General features: G+C 32.5%; 1 protein-coding gene across 1 annotated transcript in view; it reads left to right on the plus strand.

Moving 5' to 3' along the window:
• Positions 1 to 9,996: 9,996 nt before the first annotated feature.
• Positions 9,997 to 19,287, plus strand: part of LOC113496522 (neuropeptide F) — a 42,716-nt gene continuing 33,425 nt past the window's right edge. The window contains exon 1 of the mRNA XM_026875764.1: positions 9,997 to 10,120. Coding sequence (XP_026731565.1) covers positions 10,012 to 10,120 — 109 coding nt within the window. The 5' untranslated portion in view covers positions 9,997 to 10,011. The remainder of the gene's footprint in view (positions 10,121 to 19,287) is intronic.

Genomic DNA, 19,287 nt, shown 5'->3' on the forward strand with positions numbered 1-19,287 from the left:
TTTATTCGCACAAGGGACTACACATCCTCATTTTTACCTTATTTAAGTAGCTTTGGTACATACATAACGCCACTCTTTTTGATTATACACCTATTTAACCATAATACAACCTTAAGTTACCCACCTGCATGGTTACTTTTGTAAAAAAAGTAAAGTCTATTTACATAGAGAACAGCCCTAGATGCAGGTGAAAAACTTTTTAGAGGTAGGTGCCTATTCAGAAACCCAATTCCTTTTATTGACTTGTGAATCATATTAAATGACGTGTAATATAGCATGTACAAGATGCACAATTTCGATTTGACCCATTTGAACCAAGCTTTGACACGGCAGTTCAACGGTCATACATCTAGACTATTCAAACATAAGTACTGTCTTCAGATTTTATTGATGGGAAATAGTTGTAACGACACTCTTCTCAAGTAAAACTTGTAATAAATTACAAATTTACCGCATGGGTATCGCGGGTTCAATTCCCGCTCAGCACAAGCTTTTGAGTGATCCACGAATGCTTGTTCTGAGTCCCCTTGTATTAAATTTACTAACGCATGCAATTAACAAAATATGAAAAAGTTTTAAAAAGAAAAGATTTTTTTAAATTCTCTATTTTTAGACATTATATTTTACAAACAAAGTCCCCGATAACCTCAACGAGGTATAAAATAACACTGTTTTTCGATACCTTCTAAAGTGCCATCACTTTGACACAAGTTTAAAACGAAACCACTCGATTGGAGAGCGATCGTAACGATCTAGTGTAACGTTATCGCGTCGATAAGGTATCGATAGATTTAAAATCGCTAATCGCTAGAGTGGGGATTCTAGAGCGGTGATTAACCACACGATGGATTAATGAACGGACGACCTTTGAGTGCGTGGATTTGAGAGCGTATCAATGCGTGACTTCGATATATTGTGTTTTAGGGTTCTTTCTCATTATTTAATGTAAAACCTAATACTTTTTTGTATTCAGAGTTTGTATACTGCCGTAGATGGATTGAAAGGCAGGACACTGGACAAGACAGGCATTTTGACAGTCGAGGGAGTCGAGATTCTCGGCAGTGATCAGTGGCAAGGACGATGACTGTTTCTACATACTATATGTATTTTTTTAATTGCACGATGTTTATCCACGGCTTACCTGTTGAAATAAAATTAAAATGAAACTACTTTAACGGATTTTATCGTTGCTCACTCAAAATCTACCCGTTCAATATGATGTCTTCTAAACTTTTAACTTTTTTTATCTAGTTTACTGTTCTACTGCTGAGCAAAGGCCTTTTCCAAATCCTTCCACGATTCTCTGTCCTGGACCACATGGTACCAACGCCCTCCACCGCTACCTAGACCGACAACGGTAGCCTGTGAATGCTCTAAAACCTATTAACTAAGTATAAAAGGACTCGAACCTACTTAAATCATTGAATGAAAACAGCTTTACAAGAACTCAATGTGGTACAAAAATAGGTTTTTTAAGTCAATAGTTTAACCTATTTCCAAGTCGAAGTTAAGTAGATTTTCCATGAGAAATGGAGTAAGCCGCTTATAAGGAGGAGAGTTCTCAATAGGATGACAAATTACGGCTATTTAATGCACTGTATATTGGACATCTACCATTACGAGATCGGTAAATATAAAGTAGATCACTTTTACACTTTGTTTTAGTATCAAGACACCAAGATAAGGATTTCTCTAGTATGAAATTGTTTATCTTTTTGAAGTACTCTGACAAACGGACCGTAGGCATATTATTATATTCCTCAGTAATCTGCTGCAACTGCACTATCAGCTGCTTTTAACTACCTAGATTTTAATTAATAGTTAAACTTTGGATTAAAAGGCTTTGATTTTTATCTTCAGAGTACCTACTAACATTTCATAAAAGTATATAATATTATGTGCGTAGGTACATTAGTATATGCCAATTTATGATTACACTGCAAATGTTTTTCTCACAGGCAGGTACAAAATAGATCAGAAAATTCCTACATATATAGATTACTTTTCTATAGCATTTGAAGAGAAAATCCCGGTTCTCACAAACCGTGCTCAATAAATTATGAAAAAAATGCATTTCTGAAGTTTCTACGATTTTGGTCATACATTCCTGATCGTCATGATTTTGTTTTATGAAAAGCACCCAGCCGTAAGCTTGCTCTCTCAAAAATGATTCGTAATACTCAGCTCTTAGTAAATGAATGCACCCTTCACAGACTTACCAAGAGGCACCTACAAATACTTCTACACTTTGAATATTAAGTAACCCAAAAATTTGCATAGACCACTAATAACCATTTTTATGCAAATCCTTCACAAATTACTTTCGATGGTAAGCTTTGATTATATTAAAGGTATGTTATGTTTGGACCTAATATAAGGTGAATCCTTTTAGTTTGATTAAAACGATCCCCGTCAGTTTTTATTGTTAGAACAACGTAGGTAATGGCTGTTTGGCCAATCATGGTGTGGAGCTTTTCTTAAAGAAGAAAATGGTTTTGTGGAACACCCTGTATTTTGTGGGTACGTTTTTGTGCATAGCGTACTTGAGCTTTCCACTATTCGAAGTTCATAGTTTTAACTTTATGTTTAGTTATTTTTTTAATATTTCTGTAAAAAAAAAACTTTGCCTTTGTGTTGTCATTTGTGCCATGTTAGCCAATTTCAAATGGCTTTATATCTTGTGGAATGTTAACCCATTTTTTATAAATATACTTTTAGGTGCTTCTTGAAATTTTGATATTCCTTTTTTTCTAGTTTTCCACTTTAGACACTGAAATACAAGAAAACAACTTTTATATTATATTTCTGCTTCATGTAGTAAAACAAAATATATTTCTCCTCTCTTTGATAATTAACATGGGGTGTCGTTCTCATTGTAGACAGTCCGTGTGACCCTTGTCACGTCATATGAGATTCATATTTAGTACGTGGAGTATGTATATTATACTTGTAGGTGAATGTTTTTTTTATAACCCAAAAAAAAATCCTGGTGTGTCTTTTTATACAAACACATATTAAATAACTAAATAAACGACTTATATACTTGATTCGGTCTCTATTGCTATTATACATTTGTTTTTAGTTGAGTTTAATTTATAAACTGAGTTTTCAGACAAAAAGACACACAAAGATTGTTTACCTTTAGTTAAGTAACTAAACAAATGGAGTAAAGCCATTGTCCCTCTTGAAAGAAGTCCAAATCTTTTCATTATCCCTACACCGATTGTTTATACCCCCGCAGTGTGCTTTTAAGTCATCCCATCTTGAGTTTATTTACTCAAAAAATACGAAAATAAACTTGGCAAACAATTTTTAAATTTAATTTTCTAACTTCCTGCTTCTTTGTTGCTGGATACTTACAGGATCTATTAAGCTGTTTTTTTGGTAACAAATGTTTTGACAGCTAATCAGCCAATCGAAGGCCGATCACAGCGATCAGTCTTCCTGTCACGGCGCTAATCGAATCATCTTAGGCGACTCGTATTCGAGCCAGCACAAGTTGCCGATATGTGACAATTTTAGCCTAAATCGAACTAACCTCTTTGGCCAGACTGCTTTTTATAAGACGACTATTGTGACGCGGGGAGTTTCATAAAAATACAAGTCACATGCACAACGACACCCAGACTTAGAACAAGTATTCGTTTATCATGCAAATGCTTGTCCTACGCGGGGATCGAACTCGCGACACGTCGCGCTCACTGGGTTTGGCGTAGTGACCTCAACCACTTGGCTATCCGTGCAGTCAGAGCTTTGACAATAAATCAATCAATCAATGAGCTCGATATATGAGATGAATGGGTTTGTACTATGCTAATGGTTTAAAAGTTTCAGGAGAACAGTATCGGAGCTATGCGTTGAATCATGTACAAATAGCCTAACGGTTAGAATGTATTACATTTTGCTGGATGTACATTTACAAAGTAAAAAAATATCAAATAATCCGTTATAAATATCCTTCAGAGCTACGAGTTTCTTTGAAGCTTTCCATTCGTTACTTCATGTCATTCTCAGTACGTCTATAAAAAGATGGGTCACTGACTAGATGTGATTAAATGCTTTTTCTCATGAAATAAGGTTATGTTTAGTTTTGATCCCTACACCCACGATTGTTTAGAAAAAGGAAATTGATTACGTTATTAAGCTTTTATTAGATTAGTTAATCAAACGCTTCGGAATTACCATCGCATGCTACGCTTAACTAATTTGTCAAAGTGTAATCTTTAATGAGTATTAAAAAAACAACTTGCTGCTGATATAATCACGACAGTGGATTTTTTAATAGTGTATTTTGCTTAAAAAAAATCTCGAATAAACTATAGACAAATTATATTTTCTACAAAATCATCAACTGAGTGTTCACCTTGTAGATATAGTTGGGAAATAATATTTTGCTGTAAGTAGGTTCTTAAGTAAAATAAAATTGTACCTGCGTGAAACAAACCTTCAAGACACATGTACATGTAGATTGGGTATACTATTAAAACATAATCCATACCTAACTAAACTGTATAAGATCTTCAACTATTTTAAAAATATAATAAACTTATCCATCCTTTGTCAATTGAAATATCTGTTAATCACATCAAAGAAACTTCGACCACAAAATTCTACTTAAATTTCAAAACAAGAACATAAATATAATTAATACGAGCGTGGGCAGACAGACACCTCAGTTACCTAAACTAGCTAATTGAATTGTTCCTCATTGGTAAATTGTTATCAAGATTTGAATACAACGGGTATTCAATTATATTGAGGTATTCCGATTGGCAAAGGGTTTCGGTAATGACACTTAACCCTGTCTTGGAGACTGGGTAAAGTTTAAGTGAAAACTTGTTTTGTTGTTATCCTGTAAGTGCATAGCTTTAAAGGGTTAAAAGTTTCCAAAGAGGTTTCGCTTGACAGGTAATCTGATCTATGACGTAGGTGTTAGATTCTACCTACATGAATTATCAAGTGTGTCACGATATCAATTAGTATTTAGCGTATTAAGTACAGATACGTTATAGATATAGATACGTCGTAAGGGTGATAGAAACTCTTGTCTTTTTCATCCCAAGCGGTGAAACCCGGGCGTTGTTCAGAAATGTCCGAAATTGTGATTCCGCTAGGAATAATTGTCAATGAGTCGTGATCAAGGTGTTTGATTAAATACCTTATCCCTATGTCCGATATTCTGACACCCTGTCGCTGACACATAGATTTAATATTCCCTAAATCCTCATATAGGACTCGGTTCGCTCGCAATTTCTATTTAAACATACCAGTCAATTTACCAAAGTATCTTCCGAGGTCACTGACCAAGAGTGCCTTAGTATTATTTGTACTTACTTGCAAATAAAATACACTGCGAAGGAAACCACTAAATGATTAAAATAACAGAAAAAAATAAGATAAATAACTTTTCAAATTTACTCAATCTCCAATGTAATTATACCCTTACTTGCGTAAAAGGACAAACAAAAAAAACACTTTTTTCTTTAATCAGTAGTGTAAAAATAGCAAAAAGAAATAAATATAGGATAATTAACATTGATCCTACTAATTGGTCTCTGTAATGAATGGCGCAGTTCCACTGAATGGATTGGGGATCCCTTCTTTTGTGTAATTGTATTTTTTGCCGAACAGCACTTAAGAAATTGAGCTAGTTGCAAGTTGTCAATAACTTGTAGGTTATGCCATTTGTTTCTGGAAATCTAATTACCTAATCTTTGTATCATTTGAGGTTGGTTCAACCTTACAGTCAATTTCCCTGTTCCTGAAGCACAAGTTAGAACTACGCTTGATCGTCAGCTAACGACGCTGATAATACTGCTTACTGGCTGGCTGACAATACAATTTTAATTTAAACTTCGCAGCAAAATCAAAAACAGGATCAGTTTCGAGTGGAGGCCGCAGTTCAATCGTATCATAAGTGTAGTTCTCCAAATCCGTGAACCTTAAAATTGGTGCTTTCAACAAACCAGTAAACTTATTATCCTTCCGTTTGGCTTTGTTTAGTCATACATTTGCATTTCCTCTGCTTACATCCCACTCAGTATCAGCAGGGACGTAGGTACTTAGGTGGGCGTGTGTGTTGCCTGAAACTAAAATACATTCGAATCACAATTTCCACATGAGAGAATACGTTAATGTAGTTTGAACTTTGTATTGGCACTCTTATATTATAAATACGAAAGTATGTGAGTGTGTTTGTATGTGTTTGTTCATCTCGCTCAAAAAGCTGAAAAAAAATTAAAGAAATTTGTTACGGAGTTAGCTGACACCTTCGGTTACGACGATCAGTCCTATCCGATATCTTGAAAGGAAGAAGGACAGCAACAGCTAGTTTCATTACCTTCAATCCGAAATGGTAATACGGATGGATGTAGGATGCAATGTATAATTCTGGGTAGATACTATAAGTACTCTTTTAAAAGCAGAACTTCCATCGTAAGCAAGATTATAGAAGATTTTTTACACGTCACTCTAGAAGGTTTTTTACACGTCACTCAACATCGAAAAGTGACACTAATAAGAGTGTTTAAGTCCACCAAACAACTTATTAACCATTAGAACACCAATCCCAGCATTAAAAGATTTGTACAAATCGATGCTTAACCTCGATTTTTATTTTTATAGTGATAAAGAAATGTTTTAGAAAGCTGAAACTCCGGTTCCGATTTACCACTTGGTAAAAAAAGGAAGAAGTGTCAAGTAATTTTCAATTTCAATAATTTGTTTTACAGAAAGATCCAACAGCACATTCTTTTATAGCATATACATAAAAAGTAAAATGAGACGCTCAAAAAGCTACTTACACTCATTGAAAGGTCTCAAGTTGTAATGATATGGAAATATAAACGAAAATAAGTACATAATCTTATAAAAACTGAACGCATGAGCGGAGATGAGACTTGTTTTATAAAGGTAACATACATATGAATATTATTTACTTAAAAATAAAATTTTGGTATCAAATTTTATATTTATTAATTTAACAGGCACTCATCTTTTTATCTTTCTGTCTTTCTTAATGGTTTGTTGCGGCTTTATCCCAAGGGAACAAATACTTTTTTCCGGAATAAAAATACACTAAACTGTGTATAAATGTGGTATTTGACTTAAAAAAACTCTAGTAAGACCGTCTGATAGATTTGCAATTTTTTTATTTTTGGCGTACTTAAACTAAAAATTAAGATGAAATGTATGTTAAATGCGGCATAATTTGTGATCAATTTTTTCACAACCCAAGAGATCTTCGCCTTGATAGACAGATGGGTATTATGTTCGTGGGATAATATTTAAATTGCAGCGAGCGGACCCGCGGGCACCATCTAGTAAATATTAATATGAAAACAAAACTATAAAAAGCTTTAAGACTTTCTCGAACTCCTTTCCTTTGTTCCTTATAAGTTTTACAGTTCACAAGTGGCATTTAAGTGTTAAGTGGTAATAATAGACTGCAGAATATGAAAAGCAAGTTTCTGAAAGCACTCTTGCAAATGGTTTGACCTTTCAATTACTTACACTTGTTGCATTCAGAATAAGATCGCAACTTAATGTTTAGCTGTTAATTAATATATTAATATCGGATACCGTATTCATATTGAAACGTGTGGGTGTGATTGGTGAGGGTGTTGGTTTATAAAATTTATGATTTTTGACTGCACGGATAATTGAATGGCTTTCACTGCGACAATTCCACTAAGCGCGACGTGCCGCGGGTTCGATCCCCGCATGAGACAAGCTTTTGTGTGATTCACGAATGAGTGTCCTGAGGTGTCTTTGTGCAACTTGAATATTTTAAAAACCTCCGCGATACAAGGTTAAAATTCCTAAGTACCTGAGTTGCTTCCTAAAAAAGAAAAATAAATCATTTTCAAAGTTACATTCTTCTGTATAAAATGGAGCCTACTAGCACTGTGATGAAAAATGATAACAGAGTCGTCGTGGGATATTTTAAAAGAATAAGCATTTCTCTTTATTAAAAAAAAATACAATGACAATTTATAGTTATAGAAAGTGTCTCGTTCAAATGACGTATTCCGACTCTGCCAGTCGGACCATTAGGGCCCAGTCCAACCCAACCAGGGTTTTGCCCCAAAGGAGGAATACCAATGGACAGGGAAAAAATAACCTCTTTCACAACTTCGAAGTATTCCTCAAATACTATAAGAGTAACAGCAAGCGACTGTTAAAATGTCGTTTGTGTGTGTGTCATGCTTAAGGTTTTATTTCTACAAATAACCCGCATTTACATTGTTATATTAGATTAGACTATTACATTAGGTCCATATCTATCACTAGCTGTTGCCCGAGACTTCGTCCACGTGGTTAGAAGATCTTGAACCGTATTCGCAGCGCATGCAACGTAAGCCCTAAAAGATGAATAATTTTCCCCGTTATTTTCACATTTTCCATTGTATCTTCGCTCTTATTAGTTGCAGCGTGATGTTATATAGCTTTCCTTGATAAATGGTCTATTCAACACGAAAATATTTTTTCAATTCGAACTAGTAGTTCCTGAGATTAGCGAGTTCAAACAAACTCTTCAGCTTTATATATTAGTATAGAGTAATATAGATTAGCGAAGTCCCCGACACTAACAGGCAAACAGACAATGAAATTCAAAAGCTTTCTATCTATCATACACCATAAAATATACGAACAAACCCACGGGAAATGCAGTTACAAAATATGTTTTAAATCAAATCAATATAGAACTTGTGGTTTTAACGTTACACTGAAGATTGTAGAAATGTCACACTTATCACGTGGATGTATCTCGTTGGAATGTTTGTACGTTTCAGTGAGTTAATTAGTAATAACTACTGCTACCAAATATTCCAGTTTTCATGGGACTATTCCTTGTATAATTGCTTGTGTGTGTATGTATTGTATGTCGTGTTTTGAAAGAGATGTTTAAACTTAAAAATAATGCTGCTAGTATTTATAGGAAAACATCTATGAAGGCTCGAAGAGTACATTTGAAAGCACTACTATACTATCTACTTTTGAAAGATCTCAAAATAAGAATTCCTCTTTTTATTCTTGTCTGCAAAAGCTATCCTAAACTGTTTATAATGATCCTTTGAATTGTTTCATTGACTACCTGGTCCTTAATAAACCAATGTCCTATTTTGAGTCCGAGAAAATATGGTTACTATGGTAATAACTCACGAGTAACTGGAATTTTCAGATTATGATACCGAGTATCGGTAGGTATTTATTTCTGGTGTTATTGTTTTGTTTTATAAATAAATCCTAAAGGGGAAATGGAGAAACTAACGCAATGATAATATTTTTTTCACCTTTTGGGTGCGAACAACAAAAACGTGGCGTTTTAAAAACGCTGACAGGTTACGATGGGACTGGCGTGCGCTTTGCATGATAAAAGACCTTAAAATTAAAAAAGAAAGACACTAACGTTTGAACATTCTTTATTATGGTACTCTTATTGAGCTATTTTTGTTGAAAGCAGATTAGTGCTACAAGGTCTAAGTACTTAATAAATAAATATACATAATAATATAGATTATTGTATAATTGATTTTATTACTCGTAAAGTTTTTATGGTTTTCTGAACTGAATGAGTTTTAATTGTTTTCATTCATTCTGAAAGAAAAAAAATACAATGCATTGCCAAGTAAATATGAATATCGAACATGGCTTTTTGATTCAGTCTTTCACCAACGGTTCACAGTTTTATTATAACCTAAAAAAAGATATACCGATTCATTTCGGGAGTTTTTGTGATAATTAAAAATAAATACAATGATAATTCATATTTTATAGCTGTTAATTCCGATCACAAATAAAGTAGTTCACGAATTTTTAAGTTGTATAAATAAAAATCGTTTTTAATGATCATTAACTTAAGGAACAAGATAACATAATTACTTTAATTCTCAAATTCAAGTCAAACATAATCACGATAATTTTTTTTCAGGAAGGCACACGTCACTGGCTGTATGCTGCTTACGCGTGCGTAGCTCCGCCTACATCCCGCCCAAACGTTCCCTATAAATGGTGGCGCCGGAGCTTTCGTATTCCACTTCTGACTTGGTGCACTTTCGCGCGCTCCCAGCCTTCGAAGTTTCAAAAGTTTCTGCCGATCACCCGCTGACGATTCGAGGTAAGTGGCCAGTAGGTGTTTTAGGATGGTTTTAGGGAAATTTTAATAATGAATTATTCATGTTAGTAATTGATTATTTTTTTATCAATTTAAATTATGTTTTTATGGTTTATTTTTTAAAATATTTTGTTAGCGTTGGTTTTATTTTAAAAAAGGTGCAAGGTTTTATAATAAACAAAATAAATAAATATACAATTTTTGAGAATATACCATTTAAGACAAAAAATAGTAGCTAATAGGTAGAGCTAAAAAAAGTTAGAAAATAAAATTATTTAAAAAACGGTCAATATAGTAAGAAATACCAAACTAAGAAATGGGACAGAGAAAGTACAGTACTAGAATTTTAATATTCAATTATAAAAATACAAGTTCAAAAAGGTGCGAATTATAACATTCACAAATACTAACGCAATTCTATCGTTTATGGACTAGTATAGACGTAGTATTGAATTTTATTAATCCAAAATATATTAATTTAAAAACATCGAAAAAGTACGTATTAGAAGTAAATAACAGTTCCTTTCAATTCTTTCACTTTGCTAAATAGTAATATTCTATTTTGTTTCTGAGAGACGTTCAGCTCCTGAAAAATCAAATATACGAGTACTTCAAGTTCTTGTAAATTACTTACTAACACCTGCACCTAAACAAAAAAAAAATGTACCATACGTAACAAAACTCTTTGTTTCGCGATCTTCACTTAAGAGTACCTATCATTTGTTATAAAATATAAAATGAATAATCCTGCCATTCACAAAAATAATAAAACAATGGAGCGTCTTTTGTGCTAATTCATGACGGATAATTCCAAATTTGTCCCCTGTCATATAACGCTTTTTAAACATGAAAGGTCGGGAATACAACGTGTTACAACAAAAAGGTAGTCATGAAAATAGTGGTTTCTAACTATGATTATAATATATATAAATAACAAGTCTAAAATTAAATATTTATTACGTGCGTTATAAGATTTTAAAAACATATTATGTAACGAAAATAACTTGTAAATCATTCGCTCTTTCGAAAAAAAATCGTAGAAAATTCTTTTTTTGTTCTAAAACTTACAATTTCTACAAACAAATTTTTGAAAGACTCACAAACTACCTCGTCTCCGTTAAAAAACAACACATGCTTAGAAACAAGGCATGACAACCAAATTAAAACTAAATGAGCCGCCCTGTAACGTATATCATTACTCATTATATAAATACCAACCTTACATTATACCAAAAATTGTTGCGAATTTTCGGGCACATAGTTCAAACATACTTCATCCTCATTAGGCTTACAAAACATATTTAAATTAAAGCTTACCTGAAAATAATTATATTTCATTTTGAAATAAAAATGTTACTCGATTTTTAATTAATACCAAATCAAAATATCAATATTAATTAAAATCAATTAACATTCTCGCGTTTCTCGTGTTTGTTGATTTAAAAACTGATCCATGTTCTATTTGATTAATTAAAAAAACTCATTCGAATGGATCAAAGCTACATACTATTTGTATTCGAGATTTTTTGCAAACCCTTGTAATTAAAGTGTAATAAAGGGTGTTTACTTTCAACGTTTGTAACTCATTATAAATACCTACGTGTTTATTTTCTACAAATGAAATTTAATTATTTTTTAAACCAATCGCGGTGTATTCTTTCGTTTTTACTATTATTTTTATTCTCTGGATTGAATGTTTTAGTACGAATATGTAGAGTTTTATTTTCGGGTGGTTAAATAATCAATCAACATATCCTACCGTAGTCCACTGCTGGACAAAGGTATATATTTAAAGTTTCGTTATAATTTTAAAATGATAATTGCATTTAGATATAATAAAGATTATTTTAAAAGTGCTTACTAAATCGATATGCAATAACATTTTTCAATTTATACAAATACAATAGCCAATAGTCACGACATAGTAAATCAGTTATAGTTTCATTAAACTTAGCAGCACAATAGATAATTAAAAATATACGATTAAACAACATAATTACGTTTTAGACTTGACTTTCGAACTCTAATCGATTGAGAATTGTAGAGTTGTTTAAGAATATAAACGGATGAAGAGTGATCAATTTAAAATCGCCATTAAAATTAAGGATTATAATTGCGTTAGTTACGCTAATAAGCGGAGTTTCGTATTGCGTTGCGGATTATTCACAACGAAAGATATTCTTGCTTAGAAAATTTAGGTAGAGCTTTCCTAAAGTTACATATAATTAATTGATTGTAGTAACATTTATTACTAGGATTGAAAAACTATCCACTATCAATCATTTCAAACGGTGAATGTGAGTCGATCTCGCGATTCTAAGGGTTCGGTTCAATAAAAGTATAAAATTAACAACCAAGGTATAAGTATCCGTTATTTACCCTTTTGGTTACGGAACCCGAATATATTATTGTCTACTTATTACTTGAATACTATCGTGCCAAACAAGTAAAGAATGCACATATAAATATAGTTTGCCGTGACGTGACATACATTTGTACTACAAAGGACGAAATAAAGACGTCTTCGTAATATTGTCAAGACGAAGGAATTTTATAAATAGACCAAATAGTTGTACAGAAATTCTATTCGTACTTCAAGTTGGAAATAAGTTGTGTCCATCAACAACCGCGTCTTTAAGAATATGTATTTTATTAGTGACCCAGTAAAATTAAAAAGGTAGATAGACTGACAAGCGGTCTTATAATAAATGATCTGCGTCTGCGTCTTTGTTTTTGTGACTTATATTTACGAAACACTTCGAGGCACAAGGGTTAAATATGAAGGGATTAAAAATCTTTATATATTTGCATTCCTGCTGAACTCCAAAAAATATCAAATAAAAATTGCAAACAAAAATCAGTGTTACATTCGTTACGTTAACTTTTAGTTCTAACCCCAATCGTATCGAATGAAACTAAAAACATTTTTGTAAAACCTCTATACATGTCCATGAAGTTCGTTATCGACACATGTGCACATGTTCACAGCTTGTTTTGAACAGCTCCAACAAATGTTTGTTTACCTGGATGCCCAATTAATCGTAGTCCAAATTGGAGTTCGTTCTGTTTTTTAAAAACAATGAAAACTCAACAAATTGGTGGTTTGTAAAGGTTCACGTAACTATACATACATATATCCTGCTTTGTCTCACGAGCTATGTGTAATTTTGGTGGTTAAAAACATCAGGTAAACAAAAATAAATTCCTTTTTAACCGACTTCAAAAAAAGGAGGAGGTTCTCAATTCGACTGTATTTTTTTAGAAAAGAGAATTACTCTCTTAACTACACTGGCCAAATACGCTTGTCAACGTAATTTAAAATAAGATTTTATGCAAAAAAATAATACAAATAAAAAGTATTATAATTTTAATTAAAACTTTTTTCTTCTTCAAACACCAATAACCTATACACGGCAGTTTTATTTGAATTTATTTCGATACCTACTTATTATTCCTTTGAACCTTTGAAGTAAACATATTATGTTAATTATTATCGAAGGTTATTGATATAAAGCAATATTTTATTTTCCTATCCAAGTTGGAATGTTATTTCAGTCTTGTGTCTTACTGAATAACTTGTTTTGAAAAAGTAACACTATGTTATTTATTTTCTCTTGAGACTTAGGTTCTAATAAGAAAGAGGCCTGCTACAGTTATTTGGGACTAGGCGCAAGTAGAGGTAGTTTACGACAACTGCTTTTCTCTACTCTTGGTACAGAATATAAAATTCCTTAATTTAAATATTGCAAGAATTCTACTTTATTATTAATTGAGGTATTTATTAAATTTTATTCTGAACTGATATACCTGTACACAACTTTAAAATTGTATCGAGAAGTTTTCCGATGGGGATAAGTCTAATTTATAGTGTTCAAAATAATCGTTTTATTCCTGGAAGACAAGATGTAGTTCGAAATAAAAAGTATTAATATCATATTAAGTAACGTGTTCATAACCGTTTTGGATACGAAACTCCTTTCAAAGATAATGAGAAAATTAAGATTATTTTAATCATATTAAAAGCGTTCGAATATTTAGACAATTTGAACAAAAGAATGTGTAATTATGTATATCGCTGAGTTCAAACACTTCAGTCTAATTTGATGATAGAAGATAAAAATATATCCAAGTTATATTTGCCTGACCATATCAAGATCTAACGAAATGACTGCTTGTGTTTGAAATAGGTTTTAATGCGAATATGCAATTATGTTGCTTAATAAAAGAAAGTCTTTTATAATTGCGATTCGACTAAAATAATGTAATGAGAAAAGTTGGTACGTACATTTTTAGATGTGTTTTCTTTTTCACTGCATAAGGTATCTTGAATTTTTAATACTTACATTTTAATAATAACATATTTTTTTCTACAAGATATAAATAAGTATATTAGAAAAGTTCCGTTTTTCGCTGCCGTTTAGTAGTGAGTGCTACTTAGCATGTGCATCATCACCATCAAAAAAATGTTTGATGGCGTGTCACTTTCACTTTTATAATCGAGCTGGAAGACGCAGTAACAGACCACCGTAGGTGCAGGCCTATGCACGGTTTGCGAGGTGCAGATCATAGTAGATCCTCGACCTTACTCATGATATGTGTTTTGTGTTAAACGATTATCTTAAAGAGATTTCAGCAAACTCAGAGGGTCCGTTCGGCGAGATGCTTGCTGGACCAGACTTATTACCTGAAAGAGTTACCGTGGCTCTTTACATAAAGGGCAAAGGAACATGGTCAGATTTTAGACAGCAAAAGTCTGACACCGTTCCACTCAAAACGGGAGGATTCATTTGATGATTTCCCATCTGGAAAAATAGAAGTGGCAGTAGAACTCCAGGGGCACAGTTCCCCGTAACCAGGTTCTGTGATAATGTCAAGAGCCAATTGAACGTACTTGAACATTTCCGCATCGATTGCATTGTTTCCACCTTTACAAGTCAAAGGGAACCCGTACACTCTTTCATTTGTTTTTTGGCTGTTGAACTAGAACTATGGATTGAATTTCGATGGAAACCGAATGGGATGAAACGGGAAGTATGTTTCGTTGAAATGTAGAGCAAAAATTGATTCGGAACAATTTTCTAGTTGGTTTTGTTTGCAGTTGCCAATTAGCACGATTTGTATTTTGAGAAATGTGAAGGTTGCAATGTCTAATGGAAAAAGGAGTTATCATTTAATTCATTGTTTTGAAGGATAATCACGCAAGTAGCTGGTTAGTAGGTAACCAGGTATAGGTATAATTTGAATGAAATGTCCAACATAAATCTTATATAATAGTTTATAGGTACTAGACAAAATAGGCAAACTGAATATTCTAACTTTGACTACTACGACTTGTAGTTAAAAATTATAATTAGAAAATACTGAAAAATTTAAAATGATAAAAGTATAAGTCTTTAAATTGACGAACCTTTGAAATGTGACACTGATCTTAATTAAAATTTAATGACGCTGAAGTCGGTTACCATTTTACTAACGCTACAAAAAATGTTTTAAAAAGTATCAAAATAAAGTGTCTCTACTTTTAATTATTGTATTTTATAATATATCTACTTGCGCTACATTTTTAAAATTCACGTTCTGCCAAGCGCTATATGAAATACAGTAAAATAAATATAAATTTATTTGACAATACCCTCTCAATATAAAGTTATTGGCAGAGTATTGGAACATGAATGATTGCATGAAACCTTAAAACAGACCTGTTTCCGTTGTGATAACAAAACGATGTTCTACAATTTTCGTAGAACCGTTTCTCTCCTGCAACGGTTAAAAATTCATAGTACCTAGAGGCACTGTTCTGTCTGTTCTGCTTTGTAAATAAGTTAGTAGCTACAAGTTGCATTTCGACATTAGCGAGATTATATAGCTCTAATTCTGCGGTGTATTGAACTGATAAATCAAAGTCGCGTCACTTGTCGAATAGTTACGTCATCCCTATCACATCATCGTTGTATTCTAATCGTCATCAGTCTAGAATTTTCCCATTGCCTTGTGCTGGGATCGGCCACTTGAACCAGATGGAGCTAAGTGCCTGTGTTTTACAAAGATCCACCCTTCTGTACCAAATTTGTGCCTATCAGGCTTCAGCCCATTTCCCTGGGCAATATGAGAACCCTTAACAAGACTGGTTGCCAGACTTTCTAGCTTCCAACTAGCTGTAACGACTGTCAAAAACGCATTAATAACAGTCGAGGCCCACCATTCGACGTGCTTTGCATAAAAGAGTTCCTCCGTGAGAGGAGGAACTGAGGTGGTCCCCATCCACGGACCAACAGCATCCAGCTTAGCTTAACCTATTGTCGATCAAGTTGTAACTTCGTTCGATGTAATATTTCCTACGCCCTCATTGCCCAGGGATTTTTAAAACGCTCGTGTATCCATGTTTATTTGTAGAGTCGTTTGTTTAGTTTGAAACTGTCAGCTGAATTAATGTTTGTTCACAATTTAAATTTGTTTCGGATGTAAAACTAAATCATGTTCAGAATTTTGTTATATGATAGCTATTCACAATGGTTTAGAAAAATGTTTAGGTTGAAATTTGACCTATGCTTTGATGTGTGAATATTATAATATACTAGCTGTTGCCCGCGACTTCCATCACGTTGTTAGATCTTACACCGTTTTTTCCACATTTTCCAATGTATCTTCGCTCCTATTAGTCGCAACGTGATGTTATATAGCCTATAGCCTTTCTTGATAAATTGTCTATTCAACACAAAAATATTTTTTCAATTTGTTTTATTTGAATTGAATTTGATTGAACCAATCAATTTTGAGTCACTGTAAGACATTTCTTTCTAGTATTTATTACTACACTTATTGATTTATAACTGTTTGTTAAAAAATTACTACAGTATTACTCAACTAATTCCTATTGATACAGCTATCAAAATTAGCCCTCGTTAAATTAACATAAACTTGCTTCAAAATGAATACTTAACAACAGTTATCTCATAAACTTAAATCCAGTGTTTATCGGTTCGCGTAATACTATAATGGAAGACAAAGTCAGGTATTACATTGATTAGATTATTTTCATGTCTAGTTACCTAGGTAATAAAGATATAAGAGTGGTAAAGATGTGTTAGTTGTGCTGAAATAATACTAAATGTAAAGTTTAAAAATCAGTATGAATGGAAATAAAGATGACTAGAATTTGAAAAGACATTTTATAGATATACATACGTTCAACAATATAACTTCCGTTTATTTCTAAACGTAAATATTTTTATTTGTGTGTTAATGTTTTTTGACGAGACGTAAAGGTCACATGCACAAAGACATTTAGACTCAGAACAAGCGGTCGTGGATCTAATGTTTTAATACTCTCGGCTAATCGTGTAGTCAAAGATTTGAGAGCCTCAGATTTAATAAAATCGTTAAATATATTAACTTGATATCATTCAGTACCTTAATTGACTTAAACATATGTAGACTACGGTTACTTTACCTAGTTCCTCAACCTATTTTCTAACTAATAACTTATGTTGAAATCTAGTAAAATTCTGAGAAAAGAATTCGCGTAGCGTGCATAATAAGGGGTACTGTCAATTTTCCTGTCTATGGTTCGTTAAACTTATTGTGAGCGGGACGTATTGTCTGAATAGTTCGATATTTATTTAAGGATGATAATTTAATCAATTGGAATCTATCTTCTACGAAAACTTATTTTGTTCGGTCATGTATTACCGATGATATTGTAATTATGTTCGTTGTATTTTACTTTTTTTGTTTATTTAAGTTTTGAATGGTCCTAAATAGATCATATTCTACTTCGTTAACTAAAAAATTGTGCTGATATTAAACTGCACAGTTTATACTTTAGTAAAGGATAATGCTCAGTTTATAGGTCGACAACGGCTAATGTTTTCAATCTGTAGATATTGTTGTCACAAGATAATGGCGCATACCTTTATGTTGTGAGTAAAGTAGGTAGCCAATTAAAACAGCAATAATAATGCACCTTCTTCGATATCGATTCACCATTTCGATATTATTCACACTATTTAAACAGTATTACTGCTTAAAGGACAATATAGTGTTAATTTCCTTCTCTACATTCTCTGTTAGCTCAATGAATCAAAAGGAAAAATACGGAAAAACTTATTGAAAATACAATACTTCGTAACAGACGTTAATGCGCTTTAAAACCTTCCGTTCCAATAACTTTATATAATTCGTTGGAAGAATATAAAAATACTTTTTGTTTAGATGTAATATAATATTTATCAAAAATAAAACAACCGTTAGGATGATGTTATTCCAGAAATATGATATACGATAGCAATGTTTATTAAACCGTCCTACAGTAAATTATTTATATTGATCTAAGAATGAATCATGAAACTTTTTCTTGTCTATACTAATATATAAAGCTGAAGAGTTTGTTTGTTTGTTTGAACGCGCTAATCTTAGGAACTACTGGTTCAAATTGAAAAATTATTTTTGTGTTAAATAGACCATTCATCGAGGAAGGTTTTAGGCTATATAACATCAAGCTGTAACTTATACGAGCGAACATACAATGGAAAATGTGGAAAAAACAGGGCAGGTTCTAACCACGCGGACAAAGTCGCGGGCAACAGCAAGTCTAGTTGTTTTATATTAAACCGTCGCTGAAAGGTAAAAGTGGAAAAACTGATATTAGTATTATTATCTGTCCGATTGTTTATCTCCAGGCTGTATCTTACAAACCGTGACAGCTAGATAATTGTAATTTTCGCAGATTTTATATTTCCGTAGTTGTTATAATAATAAAATCAAAATCAAACGGCTTAATCAAGAATTTTTATTACTTAATTCATTAAGTATTTATTTTTATAGCTAGAATTCATAAAACGTGTGTTTGTGTCGGAATTTGTGGGAAACATATTTGCCTAGCCATGGCATAATTGGTAATTATGAAATTTTAATTATTTTTCCAATCAATGAACACTTTACATGAATACACTCTAATTTAACTAATGAGTTGTAATAATTTTAAATTACCTTCGCAGATAATTCAATTAAAAAGGCATACATTGATTGAAATTTTTCATTCCATTAATTTCATAAATACACCTATTCTATAAATGCATTTAAACCACCAAATTTTTTACCAAAACATAATGCCATAACCCAGCAGTCATATACATATATAAGTATGGAAATAGAACGCAAATCAGGGTTAA

The sequence above is a fragment of the Trichoplusia ni genome, chromosome 8 (genome assembly GCF_003590095.1).
Source record: "Trichoplusia ni isolate ovarian cell line Hi5 chromosome 8, tn1, whole genome shotgun sequence".
Lineage (NCBI taxonomy): Eukaryota > Metazoa > Arthropoda > Insecta > Lepidoptera > Noctuidae > Trichoplusia > Trichoplusia ni.